General features: G+C 39.2%; 1 protein-coding gene across 1 annotated transcript in view; it reads right to left on the reverse strand.

Moving 5' to 3' along the window:
- The window catches only part of THSD7A (thrombospondin type 1 domain containing 7A), a 484,905-nt gene extending 465,161 nt beyond the window's left edge, over positions 1–19,744 (reverse strand). Inside the window, exon 1 of the mRNA XM_015095205.4 lies at positions 19,132–19,744. Within this exon, the coding sequence (XP_014950691.3) occupies positions 19,132–19,291 (160 nt within the window). The 5' untranslated portion in view covers positions 19,292–19,744. The remainder of the gene's footprint in view (positions 1–19,131) is intronic.
- Between the last annotated feature and the right edge of the window lie 5,485 nt (positions 19,745–25,229).

Here is a 25,229-nt window from a genome sequence, read left to right on the forward strand (position 1 = left end):
CCACACCAAAACCTGTACATGAATGTTCATAGCAGCACTATAGACCAAAAGTGGATGCAACTCAAATATCCATCAACTGACGAATGGATTTTAAAAATGTGGTATATCCATAAAAATGGAATATTAAAAATGAAGTACTACTACATACCACAACATGGATGAACCCTTAAAATATGTTAAGTGAGAGAATCCAGTCACAAAAGATCACATCAAGTATGACTACTTATATAAAATGTCCAGAGTAGGTAAACAGAAAGAGATGGAAACTATATTAGTACTTGCTTGGGGCTGGGTGTGACAGAATAGAATGGAAGTTTGGGAGCAAGGGCTGAGGGGTACAGGATTTCTTTTGGGAGAAATGAAAATATTCTATAGCTGTTTGTGGTGAAGGATACACAACTCTGTGAATATACCAAAAGCTATTGAATTGCACACATTAAATGGGTGAACTGTATGGCATCTGAATTATGTCCAAAAACAACTGTTAAAAATGGCTCCGTGACAGCAATTCTAATACTCAGCATATGGCCAATAAAAGTGATTCGTCTTATCTACAGTGACGAGTACAAGAATCATTCTTTCCTCTAATATTCACATTTTTCATTAAATCATCAACTTGATTCAGCTTGTAGATGATTCTGTTAAGAGACAAAATTACTTTGAGAAGAATGATCTTGAGAGCTCTGAGATTTGGGACATGGTTTGGGACATCATGATGCCCATGGTATGGACAGCTTGATCACCACGTCTGAAAGGCCATGTTATCTGCTCTTTAATATTTATTCTCTTACAGTGGACTTTCCACAGCTCAAGCAGTCTAAAGCCAGTGCTTGTACAAAACAAGCCAACAGAACTAAAGAAGTTATATTAAATCTTGCAGTACGAGACAGGGAGAGAAATGTATCTTAGCAGCACTCAAAGCTTTCCCTATGAATTATGTGATTCCATAAATCCAAATGCAGTCTGATGGCGTACCAATTAGAGGTGTACAGTCACCACTGCAAGCTGTCAGAAGAAGCTGCTTTATAGTGAGATTGAACTCTATGATCTCCGCTGCATTTTTGTGATTATACACACCAGCGCAAGGCAACAAATGCCTTGCTCCTACTAGTCTCTTTCATTCCATGAGGCATGTTCATTAATAAGAAGGAATGACACACAGCATGTTAAGTGGAGGGAAATGTTGATGCTCACTGGAAACAGGACTGTTCAGATACTTTGATTTTGGAATTTCGTATATTCTCATCTTAGTCATTCTCAAACTCAAAAACAATTTTGCTTAATATCTTTTCCATCCTATGGTTAAACCTCACATGTTTAAAGACTTGATATGATGGTCCAACAAAGACTGTGAACTAGTGCCCCATAATCCAATTCTGGCTCACTAGACACTGTATCTGGCGTACATTATTGTCTGTTATGGGCTTCCCTGGTGGGTCAGTGGTAAAGAATCTGCCTGCCAATGCAGGAGACACGGGTTCAATCCCAGGGTCGAGAAGATTCCCTGGAGAAGGAAATGGCAACCCACTCTAGCATTCTTGCCTGGGAAATCTCATGGACAGGAGTCTACAGGTTATAGTCCATGGGGTCAAAAAAGAGTTGGACATGACTTAATTGGAAATTGTCCCTTACGAGAACTTTTTCAACTGAACCCCATCTCTAAATGATGGACCTCAACAGACAGACCCACAGCAGAGTGAGAAGCTGTGTAGCTTCTTTAATTAACCATGTCTCCATAGAGAAGAGTGAGCTTAACCAGCCTTTACACCATGGCTGGTCCACTTCAGTCATTTATATTCTCTGTCACTGACTTCTCAGACAAAAATACATAGATTTCAGGTTTATTCATTTCAACATTGGTCTAATCAAAACTGCAAGGAGATCCAACCAGTCCATTCTAAAGGAGATCAGCCCTGGGTGTTCTTTGGAAGGAATGATGCAAAGGTGAAACTCCAGTACTTTGGCCACCTCATGTGAAGAGCTGACTCGTTGGAAAAGACTCTGATGCTGGGAGGGATTGGGGGCAGGAGGGAAAAATGGGATGACAGAGGATGAGATGGCTGGATGGCATCACCGACTCGATGGACGTGAGTCTGAGTGAACTCCGGGAGTTGGTGATGGACAGGGAGGCCTGGCGTGCTGCGATTCATGGGGTCGCAAAGAGTCGGACATGACTGAGTGACTGAACTGAACTGAACTGAATCAAAACTTTAGAGGAAAAGATAAAATATTAAATCACCCTAATATATAAACCTGAAAGGATACTCCACTCTTGAAGTAACTGTGTTTAATCAACATTACTTAGTAAAGACAGCAAAGCTCATAGCAAGTTTCCAATAAGAACTAGAACAGTTAAGTCATACGATCAACAATCTTCTAAACTCCATAAATTCACATATGACTTATTTGCAAATATATCTTTATTCTTAGTAATATTTTATCCACCCAAATTGAGCTGGGCTTCTAGATTCCAAACAGTTAAAAACAGCAGCTAAGCTCCATATGACAGGCTGTTTGCTGTGGTCCACGCACTCCCTTCTTTCTCCTCATGCCTCAGAACTTCCTGCTGCCCCTGGACATGTGCGTCATATACTTTCTTCACAACTGTTCCTCTTGACCTGGATTTGAGTCTATAGCCTTGTTCACTTTGTAAATTGTTTATTTTTCAATTTGTATATTATGCGAATCTTCCTTTCCCTGTCTCCTTCTCTAAGATAATCACCCCTTTCTCATTCTATATTTTTATATGCTTCTGTTTTTACAATAAGTTCACTAAGAATTAATTACTTATTTATCCACAATAGAGGGGCTTACCTGGTGGCTCAGATGGTAAAGAAATAGCCTGCCATGCAGGAACCTGGGTTTGATCCCTGGGTGGGGAAGATCTCCTAGAGAAGGGCATAGCAACCCACTCCAGTATTCTTGCCTGGAGAGTCCCCATGGACACAAGAGTCTGGTGGGCTACAGACCATGGGGTTGCAAAGAGTTTGACATGACTGAGCAACTCAGCACAAGCACATCCATGATAGGGGACTTCAGAAGAAATGGGTTTATGTGCTGTGTATGTTTGAGCTCCAGCACCTAGCACAGAGCTTGGCATAAGACAGGCTCTAGGCACTTGCCAGTTTTACTTAATTGAACCTGATCAACACAAATTGATGAAGAAAAGAGTCACCTGGAGTTGTGTAATATAGTGGCTCTGAGTAAACTATGTTTCCCATAGAAAAAATACATTGGATATACACATTTTACATATACACATGTAGAATAAAACAATAATTAATCTGCATCATTCCACCTGAGGTTGTGACGTGTACGGCCTTAATGATAGCCCAATCAGTGTAAACTATCTATAAGAAATACTTCATATAAACAATGTGACTGGACATTCTGACCAGCAGTGCTATTAGAAGAAAAGTACTTCTTGGAAATCTGCACAGGGATTGCAGTTTGAAGCCTGCTCAGGCACCAGAGAGGCAAACACAGGAAGATGATGAGACATAAAACGAATCTTAAAATAAAAGCTACAAGTTAGTGGGAAGTAATGCAAGGACTCATGTAATGAGATCTTATACATGAGTTGGCTCCTGACGAATATTAAATTGGCAAAATTTTCTAAAATAAAGTTTTAATATAAATTTTGTAATTAATATTTTAGTGAAAAGTAGTCTTTGCATACATTTTTAAAACTCACCTCTATAAATACTAGATATAAAACACATGTGAGGAGGTATAATAATTTCCGTGATACCAGATAACAGTTGAAGTTCTGTGCATTTAACCATAAATGATTGTGCTATTAGGATGTGTATGTTATGTTACATGCATTTATGTATCTAGGTATGTGTGTGCATGCATATGTATGCTTGTAATGGTACATTAAATTTTTATTGTAATTCTATCATAATTTTATAAATGCTATAAAAATTTAGGGAGTATACAGCTAAACAGGCTGTAATTGGCATAAAACTGTAGAATAACCATCTCTTCTCCAAACTGAGAAACCATTTAATTTCCTTAAGAAGATTTTGAACCACATATACTGAGGTGTTTAAGTAGGATATTTATATATACACAAGATGTGCACATACATACACAGAGCATATACACGACACTTCCATTTACATACAGAGGGAGGGACGAAAGGAGGGAATGAAAGAGGCAATGTACTATAGGAGAGGAAAGAGAACCTTGAGAAAGGAAGCCTCAGCGTTGACTGTGCATTTCCTACACCCTTTCACTCACAGCATCACAGACCAGGAAAGTCTTGCCAAGAATATTCTTAGGTGTTTTCACACAAAGGAATTTTGGAACACACCACCCCAGTTAAAGAGTCACACCTCCAGCACTCTTTGCATGGCAAAGATATGCACCATCACAGTAAAAATAAAACACTAAGGTAGAATGACTCTGTTTTAAAACTACTTTGAAAACTCTGCAAAGAGCAAAACAGAGGCTTTTCCAACTACATGGGTGGCTCCGACAGCAGGGAGAAAGGGGAGCAACATCGGTTGCAGAGAATCATGAAATGCAGATGCAAGAAGAAAGAAGAATCAAAATGAAGGAAAGAATGCAGAGAGATCCAGGAAGCAAACTCCACCCCAGACAGGAGGCATTCATAGCTCACAGCAGGATCATGCCAAGTAAGACAGAACGTGTATGAGCAGTGATGTGTGCCAGGCATCACCTAAGTGCACTACAGGTTTCTCTCAAGTTACCCTTAAAATAACCTGGAGGGGTAGATACCAACCTCATACATATGGTATGTCTGAGGAACAAGAGACAGAGAGATCAGAGATCACATTCTTAATAAAAAACAAAATTAGGTCAAGATTCACGTCTATCCAGCTCAAAAGTCTGCTCAGGAACATATCTTTCTATTTATTACATACACATGCAAACACACACACATATATTTATTTAGCTGCTGAGCAATCAGTGTTTATTTCAAGATGAAATATATATATAGATACACAATGGAATACTACTCAGCCATAAAATGAAGGAAATCTGGTCATTTACAACAACATGGATGGACTTGGAGAGTATTATGTTTCGTGAAGCAAGTCAGAGAAAGACAAACACTGCATGATATCACTTGTATGTGGAACCTAAAAAATAAAACAAGCTTGTGAATATGACCCAAAGAAAGAAACTAAACTCACCAATATAGAGAACAAACTAGTGATTACCAGTGGGGAGACAAAGTGGGGGAAGAACAAGATTGGAGTAATGGATTGATAGGTAACAAACTAGTATATATGAAATAAATAAGGTTCAAGGACATATCGTGCAGCACATGGAATATAGCAATATTTCATAACTATAAATGGAGTATAATTTTAAAAACTGTGAATCACTATGCTGTATCCCTGAACTTCGTAATATTGCACATCAACTCTAACTTGATTAAAAATATGTAAATACAAAGAAACGAAATCAACCAATTAAAAAAAAAAGATATAGGTTCAATTCTCTGCAACCACTCTCGCTCACTGTCAAAGGGAAGTACTGAATACAAAGGGTCCCTCTGACATTTACAGTCATACTCTTTGATTTTGGTAAAGAAAATTAAAAATAATTTTTGCATACTGGAACCCAAACAGGCACCATTTGTGCTCTGATGCCATTTTTTAGCAGGCATGCTATAGAACATACTTGCAAACCTATCCATCTGCAATACTCAGAATGCCCAGCTATTGCTCAGTTCAGTTCAGTCACTCAGTTGTGTCCAACTCTTCATGACCCCATGGACCACAGCACACCAGGCCTCCCTGTCCATCACCAACACCCAGAATTTACTCAAACTCATGTCCATTGAGTCAGTGATGCCATCCAACCATCTCATCGTTTGTCATCCCCTTCTCCTCCTGCCTTCAATCTTTCCCAGAATCAGGGTCTTTTCAAATGAGTCAGCTCTTTGCATCAAATGGCCAAACTATTGGAGTTTCAGCAAGAGCATCAGTCCTTCTGATGAACACCCAGGACTGATCTCCTTCAGGATGGACTGGTTGGATCTCCTTGCAGTCCAAGGAACTCTCAAGAGTTTTCTCCAACACCACAGTTCAAAAGCATTAATTCTTCGGCACTCAGCTTTCTTTATAGTCTGAATCTCACAACCATACATGACTACTGGAAAAACCATAGCCTTGATGAGACAGACCTTTATTGGCAAAGTAATGTCTCTGCTTTTTAATATGCTGTCTAGGTTGGTCATAATTTTCCTTCCAAGGAGTAAGTGTATTTTAATTTCACGGCTGCAGTCACCAGCTATTGCTACTGCTGTAATAATCTAAGGGGTAACTTCTTATCCAGACTGTGCCACAATTAGATAGCCTCGCATTGGCCATATACCATAGATTAAATTATTCCAACTACATAATCCACACCTGTGCCTGATACATTTGCTTGGAAAAGCTAATTTTCTATCAGGCTCTCTCACCAGAGCAATTTGGTGGCTATATTTCTACTCTTGCGCACACAAACTACCCACTTCTGAGTCATCACCCTGCTACTCCCATTCTGGTGGTGCTCAGCACTTTGTGTTCATGGGAAGGTCTGTGGGAGTAATCTGACTGGCAGACCAACTTTGACAACTTGGTTCTCAGGTCAGCTTCCCCATGGCTTCAGGACAGTGGACCTCCACTCTTCCCCAGAACTTCAGAAGGATATTACACCTCGACTTTCTGCCAGCTCCTGGCTTCCTCCACACAAGAACGAGTGGATAGGTAGCTATGTATGTAATTTATGAACCAGACCAGAGTGAGCTAGAGATATAAGACATTCACAGTACACTTAAAAATCTCACAAGCTTGCAGGCTGCTATATCAGGCCATTTGCTTTTCTTTCAAGGTATTGTCCGTCGCTGTTAAACTCTCTCCCAAAGTTTCCCATTCAAGGCAGAACTCGACCAAGTGTACACACATCTCCATTAATTCTTTATTTAATTCCTATATATGTTTTCTGTTTATATGAACAATTGTGTTTCCCTGTGAGACACCTCATCAGAGCAACAAGAAGAATGGAGTACGTGCAGCACAGGCTGGATTGAGGCTTTGAACCCCATTAAATAAGAGTTCTACCGACTTGTACTATTTTCATTTATGTGATGAAAAGACTGCAGATCCCTTACCAGAGAAGACATGCAGATGACAAGAGGAAAAGATAATGCTCAACATCATATCTCTCATTAAGGAATGGCAAGTGAAAATAAGAAGAAAAGACAACTTCACGCCTATTTAAATAACAAGAAAGTACAACTGCATGCCTGTTTAAATAGCTAAAACTCAAAACATTGACAACATGGCTAGGATGCAGAGCAAGAGAGATTTTCATTCACTGCTGGCAAGAATGCAAAATGATACCGTTTGGAAGACAGTTTGGCAGTTCCTTAGAAAACTAAACATACTCTTAACATATGATCCAGCAATCACACTCCCTGGTATTTACCCAAAAGAGCTAAAAAATCAGGTCCACACAAAATCTGCATATGGATATAGATGGATAAAGCAGCTTTATTCATAATTTCTAAAACTTGGAAGCAATCAAGATGTCATTCAATAGGTAAACGGATAAACCGTGCTATATCCACACAATGGAATATTGAAAAAAGTATTGTATATTAACACATATATATGGAATCTAGAAAAATGGTACTGATGAATGAATTTGTAGGGCAGGAATAGAGATTCAGGCATAAAGAACATACTTGGGACACAAAGGGGTAAGGAGAGGATGGGATGAATTGAGAGAATAGCACTGAAACATGTATATTCCCATCTGTAAAATAGATTGCTAACGAAACCTGTTGTAAAATACAGGGAGCTCAACCTGGTGTTCGGTGACAACCTAGAGGTGGGGATGGCTGGTGGGGGGAGGTTCAAGAGAGAGGGGACCTATGTATACTTATGGAGGATTCACGCTGTTGTATGGCAGGAGCCAGCACCACATTAGAAAACAATGATCATTCAATTAAATAGAAATTTAAAAAATAAATGAGTTCTCCAATGGTGAAAAGAAAGGAGGAACTTAGATCACATTACTGAGTGAGACAAAATCTGAAAGGGCCACATACTGTAAGCTTCCAATTGCATGACAGCCTTGAAAAAGCCTATGTATGGATACAGCAAAAAGATCATTGGTTACCAGCAATTTGGGAGGAGAGACGGACAGATGTAGAGATGAACATGTGAAGCACAAAGGATATTTTAGGGCAGTGAAACTACTTTGGATGACACTGTAATAGTCCATACCTACTTTAGAGAATACATGTCATTATGCATTTGTTTAAAATCACCCAAAGTAAATTAGAGTGAATCCTCATATAAAATGAACTATAATACAAACTCTGGACTTTAATTAATAATAATGCATCAATATTGGCTTATCAATTGTAACAAATGTACCACACTAATGTAAGATATTAGTAATAGGGAGAATTGGAGAGAGGATGAGGCGGGTATATAAGAACTCTGAACTTCCACTTAATTTTCTATAAATCTCAACTGCTCAAAAATAAAGCCTATTAAAAATAGCTTTTAAAAGAATGCAAATGATTTGCCTGTTTTTTCTCTCCTTGTTTTGTTGGCCTCGCTTGCATCTAATCTTCTCTCCAAGTTTTTAACTGTCATTCATAGCTTCTCCTGAATTAACGGATGTCACACCTGCTTTGTGACCCATCTCTCTCTCTCTGATGGATCCTGGAACAAGAGCCCATCTGAACACTACTCGATTATATGTGCCATTTGAAAATGATTATCTTTATATTGTTTTTATTTATGATTTTCTCCATCTGCCCTTATTTCTTTTCTCATAGTACAGCTGATTCAATAATATAGAGCCAATAAAAATGATTTCCCAAAGATGATGATTTCACATGTTAAATTATGCAAAATACCAATTAGCTCAACAGTTCTTCTAGAAGATGAGAAGATATCCATTTGGTTAGGTGCAAGCACATATCAGAAGCAACAGACATTACTTTTGGTATCACTGTTTTAAGTATTCATGTTTTCTCCACTCTCCTTACTGAGTTATTTTTAATTGTTATAAGCAAAGGGAAGTGAAAGTGGCTTGGTCGTATCCAACTCTTTGCGACTCCATGGACTGTAGCCTGCCAGGCTCCTCTGTCCATGGAATTCTCCAGGCAAGAATACTGGAATAGGTAGCTGTTCCCCTTTTCAGGGGATCTTCTCAACCCAGGGACAGAATCCAAATCTCCTGCATTGCAGGCATATTCTTTATTGTCTGTGCCACCAAAGAAGCCCAAGAATATCCCTTCTTCAGGGGATCTTCCTGACCCAGGAATCGAACTGGGGTCTCCTGCATTGCAGGTGGATTTTTTTTTACCAGCTGAGCTATAAGGGAATATCTCTTCCTTTAAATAAAGTACTTTTCTTATTGCTTAGGTATTTGGGAATTAAATGCAAATTCCTTTATTTTTCATCATTTTAATTCATTCTAAAGTGTCAAGTGTAAAGTTCCAACGAAGAAAATTAGAAAAAAATCCCTACCTTATGGCTCACTGGCACCTCTAACTCACACCCCATGATATACTTGTGATAGGAAAGATGTATTTTCCTGGATGCCACTTCCCCAGCGCTTCTGTTATTAAAGAACTCGCTAATGTGCCTTTATATTAGGAAGCCTGAAGGCTTCCACTCTCCCATTCCAGAAAGACCCACTGTCCAGTGTCCTCATTCAAACTTAATTCAGAGATTGAGAGGCTTCATTTCCTCCTAAAAGGATTCAAAGCATATCACACTTCCCCAATAACCTAATCAGAACGCCAGCACCTCACCCTATCCGTCTCTTCCCACCTTTTCTTATATAACAACAAAAGGCAGAAAAAGACCTCAGTATGTGCTGCTCCACAGAACTCTTAACCTCAGTTCGCACTGGGTCTTTTATTATTTTACAAACCAGATGCATGTTCAGTTGCTCACTTGTGTCCAATTCTTTGTGACCCTATGGAGTGTAGCCCTCCAGGCTCCTCTAGTTCATGGGATTATCCAGGCAAGAATAGTGGAGTAGGTTCCCATTTCCTTCTCCAGGGTTCAGTTCAGTTCAGTTGCTCAGTCCTGTCTGACTCCTTGGGACCCCATGAATCGCAGCACGGCTGGCCTCCCTGTACATCACCATCTCCCAGAGTTCACTCAGACTTGCGTCCATCAAGTCAGTGATGTCATCCAGACATCTCATCCTCCATTGTCCCCTTCTCCTCCTGCCCCCAATCCCTCCCAGCATCAGAGTCTTTTCCAATGAGTCAACTCTTCACATGAGGTGGCCAAAGTCCTGGAGTTTCAGCTTTAGCATCATTCCTTCCAAAGAAATCCCACGGCTGATCTCCTTCAGAATGGACTGGTTGGATCTCCTTGCAGTCCAAGGGACTCTCAAGAGTCTTCTCCAACACCACAGTTCAAAAGCATCAGTTCTTCGGCGCTCAGCCTTCTTCACAGTCCAACTCTCACATCCATACATGACCACAGGAAAAACCATAGCCTTGACTAGATGGACCTTAGTTGGCAAAGTAATGTCTCTGCTTTTGAATATGCTATCTAGGTTGGTCATAAGTTTTCTTCCAAGGAGTAAGTGTCTTTTAATTTCATGGCTGCAATCACCATCTACAGTGATTTTGGAGCCCAAAAAAATAAAGTCTGACACTGTTTCCACTGTTTCTCCATCTATTTCCCATGGAGTGATGGGACGACATGCCATGATCTTAGTTTTCTGAATGTTGAGCTTTAAGCCAACTTTTTCATTCTCCTCTTTTACTTTCACCAAGAGGCTTTTTGGTTCCTCTTCACTTTCTGCCATAAGAGTGGTGTCATCTGCATATCTGAGTGATTGATATTTCTCCAATCTTGATTTCAGCTTGTGTTTCTTCCAGTCCAGCGTTTCTCATAACATACTCTGCCTATAAGTTAAATAAGCAGGGTGACAATATACAGCCTTGACGTACTCCTTTTCCTATTTGAAACCAGTCTGTTGTTCCATGTCCAGTTCTAACTGTTGCTTCCTGACCTGCATACAGACTTCTCAAGAGGCAGGTTAGGTGGTCTGGTATTCCCATCTCTTTAAGAATTTTCCACAGTTTATTGTGATCCACACAGTCAAAGGCTTTGTCATAGTCAATAAAGCAGAAATAGATGTTTTTCTGGAACTCTCTTGCTTTTTCGATGATCCAGCAGATATTGGCAATTTAATCTCTGGTTCCTCTGCCTTTTCTAAAACCAGCTTGAACTTCAGGAAGTTCACGGTTCACGTATTGCTGAAGCCTGGCTTGGAGAATTTTGAGCATTACTTTACTAGCGTGTGTTTTTAGGAGTGATCAGTGTTACCACAGTCCATTGAGCTACTAAACCTTCACACATCCTGAGCATATGATTTTTGGACCAGATAATCAATAAGCTCGTAATAAAATTGGAACACTAAGTGTGCTATGTATGCTAAGAAAGACGAGCAGGAAAATAGGATACAAACTGTAGATTTTTTTTTAATTTAAATAATCACCTAGGATGTTAAACAAATCATACACCACAAGCACTGGCAAAGCACTGGTGACAATGATAACTGCAAGAATGTGAAAGTTCAGATTCCGTAGAAATCTTAAGACACTATACAAAATAAAGTATAGAAATTATATTTATATAATTCACCCTGAATTTGCAGCTCAGAATATTTTGATGGTCTTTGGTCCATGCTGTCTACATGTAAAAGCCAAAATAATTAAATAACAAAAAAAGACAAGTCTACAATAAAACATTTCTTTCTAGATTTGGTTTGTTTGCCCTGGTGTTTCTTAGTTGGAGAAAACGGATAAATGTGTTGGATCAGTAAAACTCCTTCAAGTTATGACATTTTTAGGAGAGCAAAAGGTAAAGAATGGGAAAAGAACTAACCTTTTTTTAAGTATAGTCACTATATTTTAGGTACTGTGCTAAACACTAGTTACTACCTTTTAAAACTCTACAAATGCCCTCTAATTTCAGAACCCCTGTCACCAGTCCAAGGTAAGAAAAAAAGTCAGGGTTTAAGTAATTTCAACAATAAGGAAGAGGCAAGATTTAAAATGATTTGTCGGATTTCAAAATCCATGATCTTTCCATTCCACAATGATGCTTCTCTTATAATTTGCTGGAATATCTAGCACTATAATTGTATCAATGTGCAATTTCTAGTGCATTTACAAAAAACAGATCCTTTACAGAAAGCTATGGCACTTTATTAGACTTACTACAGGTCATAAAATTAAGTAACCATTCTATTTTATAATAGAATAATAGCAATAATATACCTTAACATTTATTGAAGTCTCAATATGTATGAAGTATTCTACAAGTATATACAGTTGTTATTATACTTAATCCTCAGAAAACCCCTACAGAATACAAGGTGTTTATCCATACTGGGGATGATAAAAAATATTCAGGGTGATGAAATAATTCCATAGGTCCCATGAAAAAAACATGTTGATCTATGTTATTCCAAATTTTTTTGTTGTTGTTGTTTTTTGTTTTTTTTTTTTTACTTTTATTTTTTTTTATTTTTTTTTTAAATTTTAAAATCTTTAATTCTTACATGCATTCCCAAACATGAACCCCCCTCCCACCTCCCTCCCCATAACATCTTTCTGGGTCATCCCCATGCACCAGCCCCAAGCATGCTGCATCCTGCGTCAAACATAGACTGGCGATTCAATTCACATGATAGTATACATGTTAGAATGTCATTCTCCCAAATCATCCCACCCTCTCCCTCTCCCTCTGAGTCCAAAAGTCCGTTATACACATCTGTGTCTCTTTCCCTGTCTTGCATACAGGGTCGTCATTGCCATCTTCCTAAATTCCATATATATGTGTTAGTATACTGTATTGGTGTTTTTCTTTCTGGCTTACTTCACTCTGTATAATCGGCTCCAGTTTCATCCATCTCATCAGAACTGATTCAAATGAATTCTTTTTAACTGCTGAGTAATACTCCATTGTGTATATGTACCAAAGCTTTCTTATCCATTCATCTGCTGATGGACATCTAGGTTGTTTCCATGTCCTGGCTATTATAAACAGTGCTGCGATGAACATTGGGGTACATGTGTCTCTTTCAATTCTGGTTTCCTCGGTGTGTATGCCCAGAAGTGGGATTGCTGGGTCATAAGGTAGTTCTATTTGCAATTTTTTAAGGAATCTCCACACTGTTCTCCATAGTGGCTGTACTAGTTTGCATTCCCACCAACAGTGTAGGAGGGTTCCCTTTTCTCCACACCCTCTCCAGCATTTATTGCTTGCAGATTTTTGGATCGCAGCCATTCTGACTGGTGTGAAGTGGTACCTCATTGTGGTTTTGATTTGCATTTCTCTAATAATGAGTGATGTTGAGCATCTTTTCATGTGTTTGTTAGCCATCCGTATGTCTTCTTTGGAGAAATGTCTATTTAGTTCTTTGGCCCATTTTTTTGATTGGGTCGTTTATTTTTCTGGAGTTGAGCTGCAGAAGTTGCTTGTATATTTTGGTGTTGATCATCTGTCCATCCTGTCCATCCCTGGACCCTGTGTCCATTCCTCCCTCTGCTCCTTCTCTATTCTTCATTTAATAAGCAAACTGTGTCACATTCCAAATTAAGACAAATTATAATCACAACTGAAATGCAAAACTTTTTTTTAAAAGATAATATCAACCTTATGTTCCCACTACCTGGAATAACATTCCTCTCGCCTATGTTATTCCCTGGTGGCTCAGACAGTAAAGCGTCTGCCCATAATGCAGGAGACCCAGGTTCAGTCCCTGGGTTGGGAAGATCCCCTGGAGAAGGAAATGGCAACCCACTCCAGTACTCTTGCCTAGAAAATTCCATGCATGGAGGAGCCTGGTGGGCTACAGTCCATGGGGTCACAAAGAGTTGGACATGACTGAGTGACTTCACTTTCTTTCTTTCTAAGACTAAGATGGCTATTTTTTCATATACATTGCAGAATATTTTACATTAGCACAGAAAGAAAAAAAGATAATACCTTTTTTAATTTTAAACTGATGAAACAGTTTTTTCATGTGCAATTAACTGTGTAAAGCACATAGTGACAGTCATTAATAGCACTGTCTTGCATTGGATGAACCCAGGTCAAAAGTGCTTAATGTGAGAATTTCCTTGAAGAAAAACTCAGAACTAGTTATGTATACATCTTTATCACCTGATTCTGAAAAATGGCTAGTGTGTATCTGAAGCTGGGTAGCTAGGGTGTAGCTGAAGCTGCAATACTTTGGCCACCTGATGCAAAGAAGTGACTCACTGTAAAAGACCCTGATGCTGGGAAAGATCGAAGGCAGCAGACGACCGAGGATGAGATGGCTGGGTGGCATCATTGACTCAATGGACATGAGTTTGAATAATCTCTGGGAGTTGGTAATGGACAGGGAAGCCTGGCATGCTGCAGTCCATGGGGTCACAAAGAGTCAGACATGACTGAACAGCTGAACTGAAGTGTGTATCTATTTCTTGGATTTTAATGTAATTTCATTATTATAAAAATAAATTCAATTATTTCATTAAAACTTTTTTTAAAATATATATCTGCAGCCTAAATTGATTAAAGTTGGATGTATTTACCATTTTTTGTCTGACTCATGCTAAGTCAATCGTACTTTGTTTAATGCACTTCATTTGGAACTGCTAGGGAAATATAATTAGCCATAATTATTACTGAAACAATTCCATACTCAGGAATATTAAAAAGAAAAACTGTCTAATACTTATCAATAACAGTAAATTATTCACCTTCCAAGATGCTTACTCCTTGGAAGAAAAGTTATGACCAACCTAGATAGCATATTCAAAAGCAGAGACATTACTTTGCCAACTAAGGTCCGTCTAGTCAAGGCTATGGTTTTTCCTGTGGTCATGTATGGATGTGAGAGTTGCACTGTGAAGAGAGCTGAGCACCGAAGAACTGATGCTTTTGAACTGTGGTGTTGGAGAAGACTCTTGAGAGTCCGTTGGACTGCAAGGAGATCCAACCAGTCCATTCTGAAGGAGATCAGCCCTGGGATTTCTTTGGAAGGAATGATGCTAAAGCTGAAACTCCAGTACTTTGGCCACCTCATGCGAAGAGTTGACTCATTGGAAAAGACTCTGATGCTGGGAGGGATTGGGGACAGGAGGGGAAGGGGACGACAGAGGATGAGATGGCTGGATGGCATCACTGACTCGATGAACGTGAGTCTGAATGAACTTCAGGAGTTGGTGATGGACAGGGAGGCCTGGTGTGCTGCGATTCATGGGGTCGCAAATTGTCAGACACAACTGAGTGACTGAACTGAGCCGAACTGAATAATGTAAGTTCTCTAACTCTGCATGTATGAAATATGTTTTTCAAGTATTAAAAGTTACCTTTTAACTGTACATAAAACTGTTAAAACATTTACTTTTATAATTTAATATCTTATATTTTGGGTTTTTTCTCAGTTGAAAAGCAACAATGTTGTAGAGAGACTTAAATACCAGTTGGTTACTCACTATATCAATATAACTTTCCCACTATCTGGTTTATTATTCAACCAAGATTCTATCTCTACTATTCTACTTAAAATGTATTTTCCCAAAAGAATTATCTTATTAGTTCCTCCTTCCACTAATCTTTTCTGAAATATTTCATAATCCCTTTTCAGACTCTCAGAAATGTCTTATACTTTGTGTCCCCATCCCCTTCCAAAGATATCTTCTTCATTTAGCACCTACTGGCATTTTCTCTGGACCTGTTCTGACCACACTTTGTCAGGCTCTTTCAACAGTTTCTCTCTAATTGATGTTGTTGTAGTTAAGTCATGTCCTTTTTTTCGACCCCATAGACAATAGCCCACCAGGCATCCTGTATCCATGGGATTTCCCAGGCAAGAATACTGGAGTGGGTTGCCATTTCCTTTTCCAGAGGATATTCCCAACCCAGGCGCTAAACCAGAGTCTCCTGTACTGGCAGGATGATTCTTTATTGCTGAAGTCACCAGGGAAACCCCCTCCCACCCATTAGCCTATACAATTACCCAATCCATAAAAACTAACCAAGTGATATTTTAAGGCCTCTTGCCTTCTGAGATGGCCCACACTCTGGTCTGTGGAGTGTGTTTTTCTCTAAATAAATCCACTTCTTACCTATCAATTGTATCTCATTAAATTCTATGGCCATGAGGCAAGAACTTAAAATTTACCGGGAACAGCTACTCTGCTCTAAGTTAGAATGGATTCCACCAGCTTATAGGTTAGATTCTAACATCTTTATCATAGGTTGAAAGTTTTGTTACAATCTGGCCCAACTCTTCTCATTTTGCACTAAATCCATTCATTCCCACCAAATATTCCAGACTTGAGCTCCCATACTTATAAGACCTATGAATATTGTATCTCATGCCTTACATTTTTGTTGTTTCCTTCTATCAGCTACACAACTTCTTTGCTCTCATAGTGTTCCGTTCATGAGTATGGTATACCCTGTTGCAGCTGTTGTATATTATTCAACTGGACTTTGTTGAGGGCAGGGAAAACAGGATCTTAATCTTCCACCACAATGACTTCATGTAAGTCACACAGTGAGTCCTCAACCACTCTTTGTTGTGAACTGACTTAAAAAAAATTAAGAATGCCTTATAGATTAAACTTTCATATAATATATACTATGTATCCTAAACCTTACACATTATGTATATATATACCCTATATGTATATATACATGTTAATATATGTGTGCATATATGCATATAGCTGTGTTTATGGTGTATGTATGGCTGCCGTCTCTGAGGTTACACAGAGTCGGACACGACTGAAGCGACTTGGCAGCTGCAGCAGCAGCAGCATGTGCACATACTTTAGGGTTGAAAAAGCCTTTCAATATCATCTTTCCTAATCAGTAAATATCACAAAACAGGAAACCAAGAACTAAGGTCATTGAATGACCTTGCCAACATTCTAAAACTTGATAGTGACAAACACAGTGTTGACTTCCTCTCTCAGCTCTTCATCCACTGTACTTTTCACTAAATCACTTTAATTCAATGATCTCACCAATAACGTGACTCTAAATAATCTGTTCTACCAAGATCAAGCTTATCCCACCAGAATCTTAAGACTATCTCACCTCATTTTCTCTCCCAAATCCCTGCCTGTCTCCTTACTGCCATCAAATGAGGAACACTTATGATTCTATCATCTCTATATTTTCATTTACAGTGTATCCCTCTTTTTAAAATATTCCCTATTTCCTCTGATAACTACTCTCAGTTCCTTCATAGATATAGTAAAGTCTACTTTCCCTCCAGAAAAAAATTAAAAGGTTCTTATCTTGCTCTCCTGTTTAATTCACCATTTTATTTTTCACCAAACCAAGGCTCACCATAAAAGAGATTACATTATCCTCATTATACTAGCTTATATTTTCCCATGCATATAACTCTAAAGTTTAAAGATCACATTCTCATCACTCACTCATTTCATCTTCATAATACGAGGAATAGTCAGGAGAAGGTCATATTTACAGGCAGATGGGTAAACTGGAGATCAAAAGTTAAGTGACATTCCAACGTTCCTGAAGGGAGTAAGAGCTGGAACAGACACTGGAATCAAGGTCTCCATATCCTTGCTCTTCTGAGCTTTCCACTAGTTTATTAGCTTATATTTCCATCATGACATTGATATTGACACATATTGGCACCTCAGATTCTGTACAGTGAATGCTTCTTAGACTCATCTTTGATCTGAATTACTGCTCGGCTCTTGGTACTTTAAAAGTATAAATTTGAACCCTGGCTTCAGCTAAATCAGAGATCTTCAACTCTTTAAACTGAAAAAAATTAATTTGATTTCATCTTTATCAACTAATCTGTTGGTCTTTAAACTTCAAGTGGTAACAAGAATGACTCACACTAATATCCAAAAAGCTTTTCTAAACATGTACATGTGTGTTATTTCATGCAACATTCTGAGGCAAATTATGTACTTTGGCTTCAGATAAGTTTCTATTCAATCTCTTCACTAAGTTGCTACACAGATGCAACAATTTTTTTTATAAAAAATCAGGATATCAATGTTATTGTAGCACAGACTAATTTGTCTCTGCCTTAGAGCTCTAAAAACAGCTGAAGTCAGGTCAGAGACACTCTCCGCAACTCATTTGTGATCCCATGACCAATAATATACCTTCCCTCCTCATATCTAGTGCATCCTTCTCTTAATGTTTAGGCACTGCCAAGAAACTCTTAATTCATCCCTAGCCAGAAGCACTAAGCATAAAGCTTCCCACTTTCTTCCTATAAACAAGAAGTTTCAGGTCAGCTGAAGAATTCTCAGCGTCCTTTAGAGGAGAGAGGAGCCCCAGGAGAGGAGTGGTAATTCCTCATTTGGTATTGTTTTCCTGCCTGTCACTGCCCCACCAGGACCTCTAGTCAGCACTTTGCTGGGAGATTCCAAGGAGCAATTAGTTGCTTGCTTTTGTTGGCTGGTTGAAAACAAAGCAAAAAATTTTTTTTCAGGACAGGAAAAGTTTAAACCTAAACATCCTAACAATAACACACTTTAAGAGCCCCGGAATTCACTCATTAAGAATTGAGCTTTACAAGGTCTCAGCCAGCTCATTGGCGCCCCATTTGCCTTTAACTGTTAGACATGCCCTCACTTGGCTTGTTTCCACGTGTCCCACATAAGCTACACTTAACAAATTTAAGTCTGTATCTGTATACATCATGGCATGGAGTGAACTGTTTGCCTTAACACAGAATAAAAACCGGGGCTAAATGTTTGCTTGCTCTTTGCCAGAAATACATTTAAGAAAGTCCGAACAGAATGAGAACACAGAGGTTAAAAATAATGCACTTAATTATGAAAGTGCAGCGTTGGTTGCCCTCATTAACTATGAAGCTGTGAGGGAAATATCATTCCAGTGACTCACTAATGCCTTTTAGTTATTAGGTTCTCCTTTCCTAACAGCCTCGGACACGACCTAATTTGCCTCCTAGGAATCATACTTTTTACCTTAGGATCCCAGCACACCCAGGTCATCAAGAAGCACAGGGGTCCCTCCTGAAGCCCAGCAGTTTCGTGATGTGGACCCAGATGTGAAGATGGGAAGCACTGGGGGACTCCATTCCACTTACCAGTCTTCCACAGATAGAGGATGGGTGCCTCCGCCTCGCCAGGCGCCGCAGCCCCGTAGGCGCCCGGGCACAGCAGCAGCAGCAGGAGCGGCAGGACGGCCGGGCGCCGGCCCGCAGTGCCCCGGCTCCGGGACGCCGAGCGCCCCGCTGGCAGCCCCATGCCGCCCGCAGCCGCTCCAGGGTCCAGATCCCTGAAGGGGACGCGGCGGGCAGGGAATTTTCCTTCGCCCTCGGAATGTCTTCCCAAGTACACAACGCAAAGCTCTTTCCCGCTATTGTTCGTTTTCGTGGCAGATGAAAAGGAGGGAAAGCGCGTTTAACACCGGGGAACAATAGCGTCTGCGGTGGCCGTGGCTGCCGCCGCCGCCGCCGCTGCCGCTGGCGGGGATGCTGCTGCCGCTGCCATTGCGCGCAGAGTGGCAGGTCCTGGCGGCGAGGGAGGCAGCCGTCCGCAGGGGGCCCCAGCTGACTGAGCAGGTCCTGCAGTCCGGGAGGCAGCGCGCCCCCGCCTCAGCCAGCTGGAGAGAGAGGAGGGGGCGTGAGCCGACCTGGCACCGGGGGCGCTGGAGGCAGGGGGCGGCTAGAGCGCCAGGGCGAGAAAGGAGGCGAGTGCGCCGGAGAGGGGACACCCGGATCCAACACACCCAAGGAACTCCAGCGCACATGGCGTGATGAAATATGTTTGGAGGGATACACCAATAAAAAGAATCATCACCCGACAGGCTTCGGCATGACAAATAACAGGCATTGAAATTCATCGTCACCCAAGGAGTCAAATGCTAGATCCAGTGGCATGTTCTTATTATATATTTATTTACACAAAGCATCAGTGCTTCTGAATTACTTTATGTGAGGAGCAGTATTTACCATCAGAAGTGAAAAACATAGGAAAAAGGCAGAAATATTTACTTGCTGTTGAAAGGCCCTTAAACTTTTAAAAATCTTTCTTTTTTAACTTAATTCTATCCTCAGTAAAAATATGAGCAGTACTGATCTGTTAGAAATCAAAGTACATTGTCTTCTAACAGCCTTTAAAACTGAATTAGTATTAATAAGTATCCACAGTGATACCTAATTATATGGATAACATTTTACAAAAACTAATTGTAAAATTATATTTCACATATAAAATTATATTTTATAAAATAGTAGATATTTATATAACAATAAATATAAAAGTGTTATCCCTTTATTCTCTGTCAAAATTATGTTACTTTTAAGGATTCACACAGTTCTGAGTAAAATTAAAGGACAAATTGAGTTTTCCTTATTTGTGTATCTCCAAATTAGTAAATTCTTTGCTTAAAAATATTTGACACTGATTTCTCATAACACTACTGTAGGAAAAGTGTCTTTATATAACTTAATGGGTTTGGACCTTTTGTTCTTTGTTTTCTCTTTCTTAAACCAGTAGTAATAAAGAAATGTGTGCGAAGTCTGATAATGCTTTGCCCTTTCTCTCTTCTCCACAATAATAACCTCTACTAATTCATTTCCTAGTAAAGCTAAAATAATATCAAGGCATTTAGCCAATTAAAAACCAGGCTAAAAAGAAAGCCAAAGAAAACTATTAACATCCAGTCAGCAATATTTGGCCAAATAAAACAAAATCTAAAGAGCAGGAAAACTACTCTTTATGAATTTACTCCATCAGCATAGCCAAGCAGAGTTTAAAATGAGGAAGCTACTGTTCCTGAAAGAGGAAACCTTCCATAAAGCTCTCTTGGGACGCCTGTCATTTTGCAGATCATTCCAGACACAGCCCTGCTGCATGCATTAGATTAAAAGCAGGTTTGATCAAATAATTTCTAGGTCCTGCCTATTTAAGCATTCTGACATCAGAGGAAATTAGCAATGTTGAAGGTTGCAAATTTGGTCTTTGTTTACTTTCCACTCTGTTAGGCCTCTAAGAGGGAATTAAAAGCTCAGAGAGCCTTCGCTCTGTGAGTCTGTGATTAGGAGAGATAAGCTAGTGTGGATTACTATTTCTTCACTGGTGAAAAATAGTAGGCAACCATCAAGAGATTAGAGATTGATAAAGGATACTAAAAAGCCTGATTCCAACTTGTGTGTGGCTGCCTGGAAGAGCACTTGTTTCAACAGTTAGACCAAAGAAGAGAATAGGATTTGCTATAGCTTCCTTGGGTCTGTCTTCTTAGAGAACACCCTGTAATACCATTCTACAAAGGCAGTGTTTTCCTATCCTGTTTTCATTTCTCAGATGTTGGGGTGATAAACCCTAAACTCCTCTACTTCTGGCACAAACAGCCTTTAAAACAAAGTACTCAGTGAATCAGCCCATTCTAAGCAATCTTGGGAATTCCCAAACCAATCCACCAAGTAGAAAGTCATTAAATAACAGAAGACAGAGAATCTAAGGATTCAAGCTAGGACAATTTGATGTACAGGCTAATGACCTAACCCTTTGAAAAGCCATCAGATGCTATACTTAATAGCTTAATGTCAAAAGAAAATTTAAGGCTTTTTATATTTATCTATAGTTGTATAATAATTCCTCAACTGGTCGAGAGTTAAAACATCATGGCTACAATTTCAAGCATTATACAGAAGAACAAGGGATTGGTGCCAATTCCAAATTTGCTGCCACTTAAAATACATGACTAGGGCTCATATTCTGCTGTAATGTTTGAAACCAGCCAACAATTGGTTTCCTTCTTTTAATTTCAGTTTACACAAAGCTTAAAGATTACTTCAAATAATATTATTCAGCCACAAAAATGAATGAAATAATACCATTTACAGCAACATGGATGGACCTAGAGATTATCATACTAAGTAAGTCAGACAAAGACAAGCATCACATGATACCATTTATATATGGAATCCACAGAAATTACACAAATGAAGTTATTTATAAAACAAATAGAATCATAGATAGAAAACAAACTTATGGTTATCAAAGAGGAAAGGGGGGATAAATTAGGAATTTGGGATTAACAGATATACACTGTACTTAGTTGCTCAGTCGTGTCTGAATCTTTATGACCCCATGGACTATAACCTGCCAAGCTCCTCTGCCGATGGGGAGTCTCCAGACAAGAATACTGGAATGGTTGCCATGCCCTGATCCAAGGGATCTTTCCAATCCAGGGATTGAACCCAAGTCTCCCACATCACAGGCGGATTCTTTACCGTCCGAGCCAGCAGGGAAGCCCTACTATCTATGAAATAGATAAATAACAAGGGCCAGTTGTAAAGCACAAGGGACTATAGTCACTATTATGTAATAACCTGTACCGGAAAAGAATTTGAAAAAGAATAGATATATATGCATGTGTATGATTGAATCACTTTTCTGGACACCAGAAATGTTTGTAAATCAACTATATTTCAATTAAAATTTTTTTTAAATTTTAAAGGGTTTAAAAAATTACTTCAGATACACGCACATGCACAATTAGTAGATACCTCTGGACAAGGTTACAGAAACTAAGTCATAGAAACATTTGTCTCCACCACTGTCACATATGTGTTCTATAACAATGTCATTATTGCACTTGAAGACAAAAATGTATGGGTCTCTGAGGACAGATAAAGGATATATATATTCAGATACATGTTCCTTTGTGAAAGCTCTAGTATCCAGTTAGATAAATCCTATCAATAAAACTGATAAACAGCAAGAGATAGCAAGACATGGGAATCTTTGTTTTCTAGCAAATGACATAAATAACACACAAATGTTTTAATGACATGATGTCAAAATTTAGTCATGAGAAGTCTCAAAGATGCAGATCAAACTGACCATCTGCACAGCCTGCCTTGAAGTCAATCACTCCTCATTTTCACGAAGAACTATTCAAGTATTAATGAGCCAGGCAGGCAATAAAAGTATTCAAAGCAATGGATGAAAATATGCAAAGAATTTATGGTGTTTTTAATTTTTAGAAAGAAGACAGTTCTGACCCCATCACTTCTCATTTGTTACTCTTGTATCTGTCTTTATTATTTTTGCTCTCATTTCCAAATTCCAGAGAGGGTGAGTGTGCACAGATGTATACATGTGTTTTCTCTTTCAGTAGAACATAAATAAGTATATAGCCATACCTGATGACCCAAAAGACATACAGACAATGACTTTCAGTGATTAGGATCAGCACTTAAAATCAATCAAAAATTCATTTACTTGACAGAGAGGGAAATAACTTTTAATATCATCAGTTTTTATGAAGAAAAATAATGAGTAAATGAAGGAATATATCTGTTATTCAGGACTACATGGCAAACTATCTAAGAATATCCATTTTGAAATAACTTTAAAGAAATTCTCTACATAAACACATCTTGCCTTATAAAAAAAAAAGTTACCCAAAAGAATTCTGTTTGTGTGGCCTCTAGGTGTCATACTTGACTAACATTTGGGGAAGAAAAAAATAATTTTGGGCTTCTTTCTATTTCCCCCTTCTTGCCACACCCACCAGGCTATCAAAAAATGAAATATTTCACTTTTTATCTTTGCAATAAGTAACAATGAATTTTACTTCCCCAATTCTGTCTCTAATATTAATCATCTATTTTCCTTCACCATCTATTTTCTTCCTAATTCCTTTTTCTTTATAACTGCTTTGTCTGTTTGTTGGTTGGTTAGTTGATTAGTTTGCTGGCTTGTCAGTATATATGCTGAAAGGAGAGGAGATTCTAAATTTTAAATAGTTTTACACAAAGAAAATAAACATCAGAATTTCTCCATTTTACTCAAAACGAACTCTGGAAATAATAAAGATCTGCTATAATATTTCAGGCTCCTTGTTTTGAGTATCAGGTAAAAATGTACAGTATTTTGGTTCAGATCCTTCCAGGTTTGGAGAATGGATCACTCACTGTAAACCTTACAATAAGGACCCTAAACTGGGTAGTATGTGAGGCATCAATAGTCCTGATACAACTTAGTACCCCAATCATTAAAACATTTCACCAGGGGTTAACTTGGGAGAGGGCTTCCCTGGTGGCTCAGAGGTTAAAGCGTCTGCCTCCAATGCGGGAGACCTGGGTTCGATCCCTGGGTCGGGAAGATCCGCTGGAGAAGGAAATGGCAATCCGCTCCAGTATTCTTGCCTAGAGAATCCCACGGATGGAGAAGTCTAGAAGGTTACAGTCCATGGGGTCGCAAAGAGTCGGACACGACTGAGCGACTTCACCTCACCTAACTTGGGAGAATGCTTCCATACACAACACTAAAGCCAATGCAATGATTCAGATGTTCAAAAGTACAGAGGAATAATGTATACAGAGGCAACAGAATTGATTAGTTATCACTAGCATGCTAGTGGCCTACAGGTGGATAATGAAAATGTACTGCACTTTAACAAACAATTGAAAACTAAATATGAAAGCCAGGAGCCCTGAAAAAGAGACTGTTTATCTCCTACAGTGGCAGAGTGGAAACGAAGCTGAAGATCAAACCAAAAACTTAATCATTAAGAGTTGACAGCTTCAAAGATAACTGAATGGTCAACTGAGACCCATGTGTTAAGCTAACATTAGGATCTGCTTGGAAAAACCTGGAACCTGATATATGAGTCAATGCCCCCATGTCTGGTTCCCCAGACTCCTCTTAAAGTGTTGAGAGGCAGCCCACCTCTCCCTGTTAAGAGATGCCATATACCACCACTGCTAGTGTTTGGTTTGAAAGCTAGGAGTAAGCACTAAGTCAGCCTAGTTGACAAACCGTGGTCTACTAGAGAAGGGAATGGCAAACTGCTCCAGTATTCTTGCCTCAAAAAACCCCATGAACAGTATGAAAAGATAAAAAAGATATGATGTCAGAATATGAGCCTCCCAGGTCAAGTGGTGTCCAATATGCTACTGGGGAAGAGCAGGGAAATAGCTCGGGAAAAAATGAAGAGGCTGAGCCCAAGTGCAAAAGATGCTCAGTTGTGGATGTGTCTGGTGGTGAATCTAAACCTAGAAGCCAAAGCTGTAAAGAACAATACTGCATACAAACCTGGAATGTTAGGTCCATGAATCAAGGTAAGCTGGACGTGGTCAAGCAAGAGACGTCAAGAGTGAATATCAACATCTTATGAATCAGTGAATTAAAATGGAGACAGGTATGGGTAAATTTAATTCTGATGACC

This window comes from Ovis aries, chromosome 4 (assembly GCF_016772045.2).
Source record: "Ovis aries strain OAR_USU_Benz2616 breed Rambouillet chromosome 4, ARS-UI_Ramb_v3.0, whole genome shotgun sequence".
Classification (NCBI taxonomy): Eukaryota; Metazoa; Chordata; class Mammalia; order Artiodactyla; family Bovidae; genus Ovis; species Ovis aries.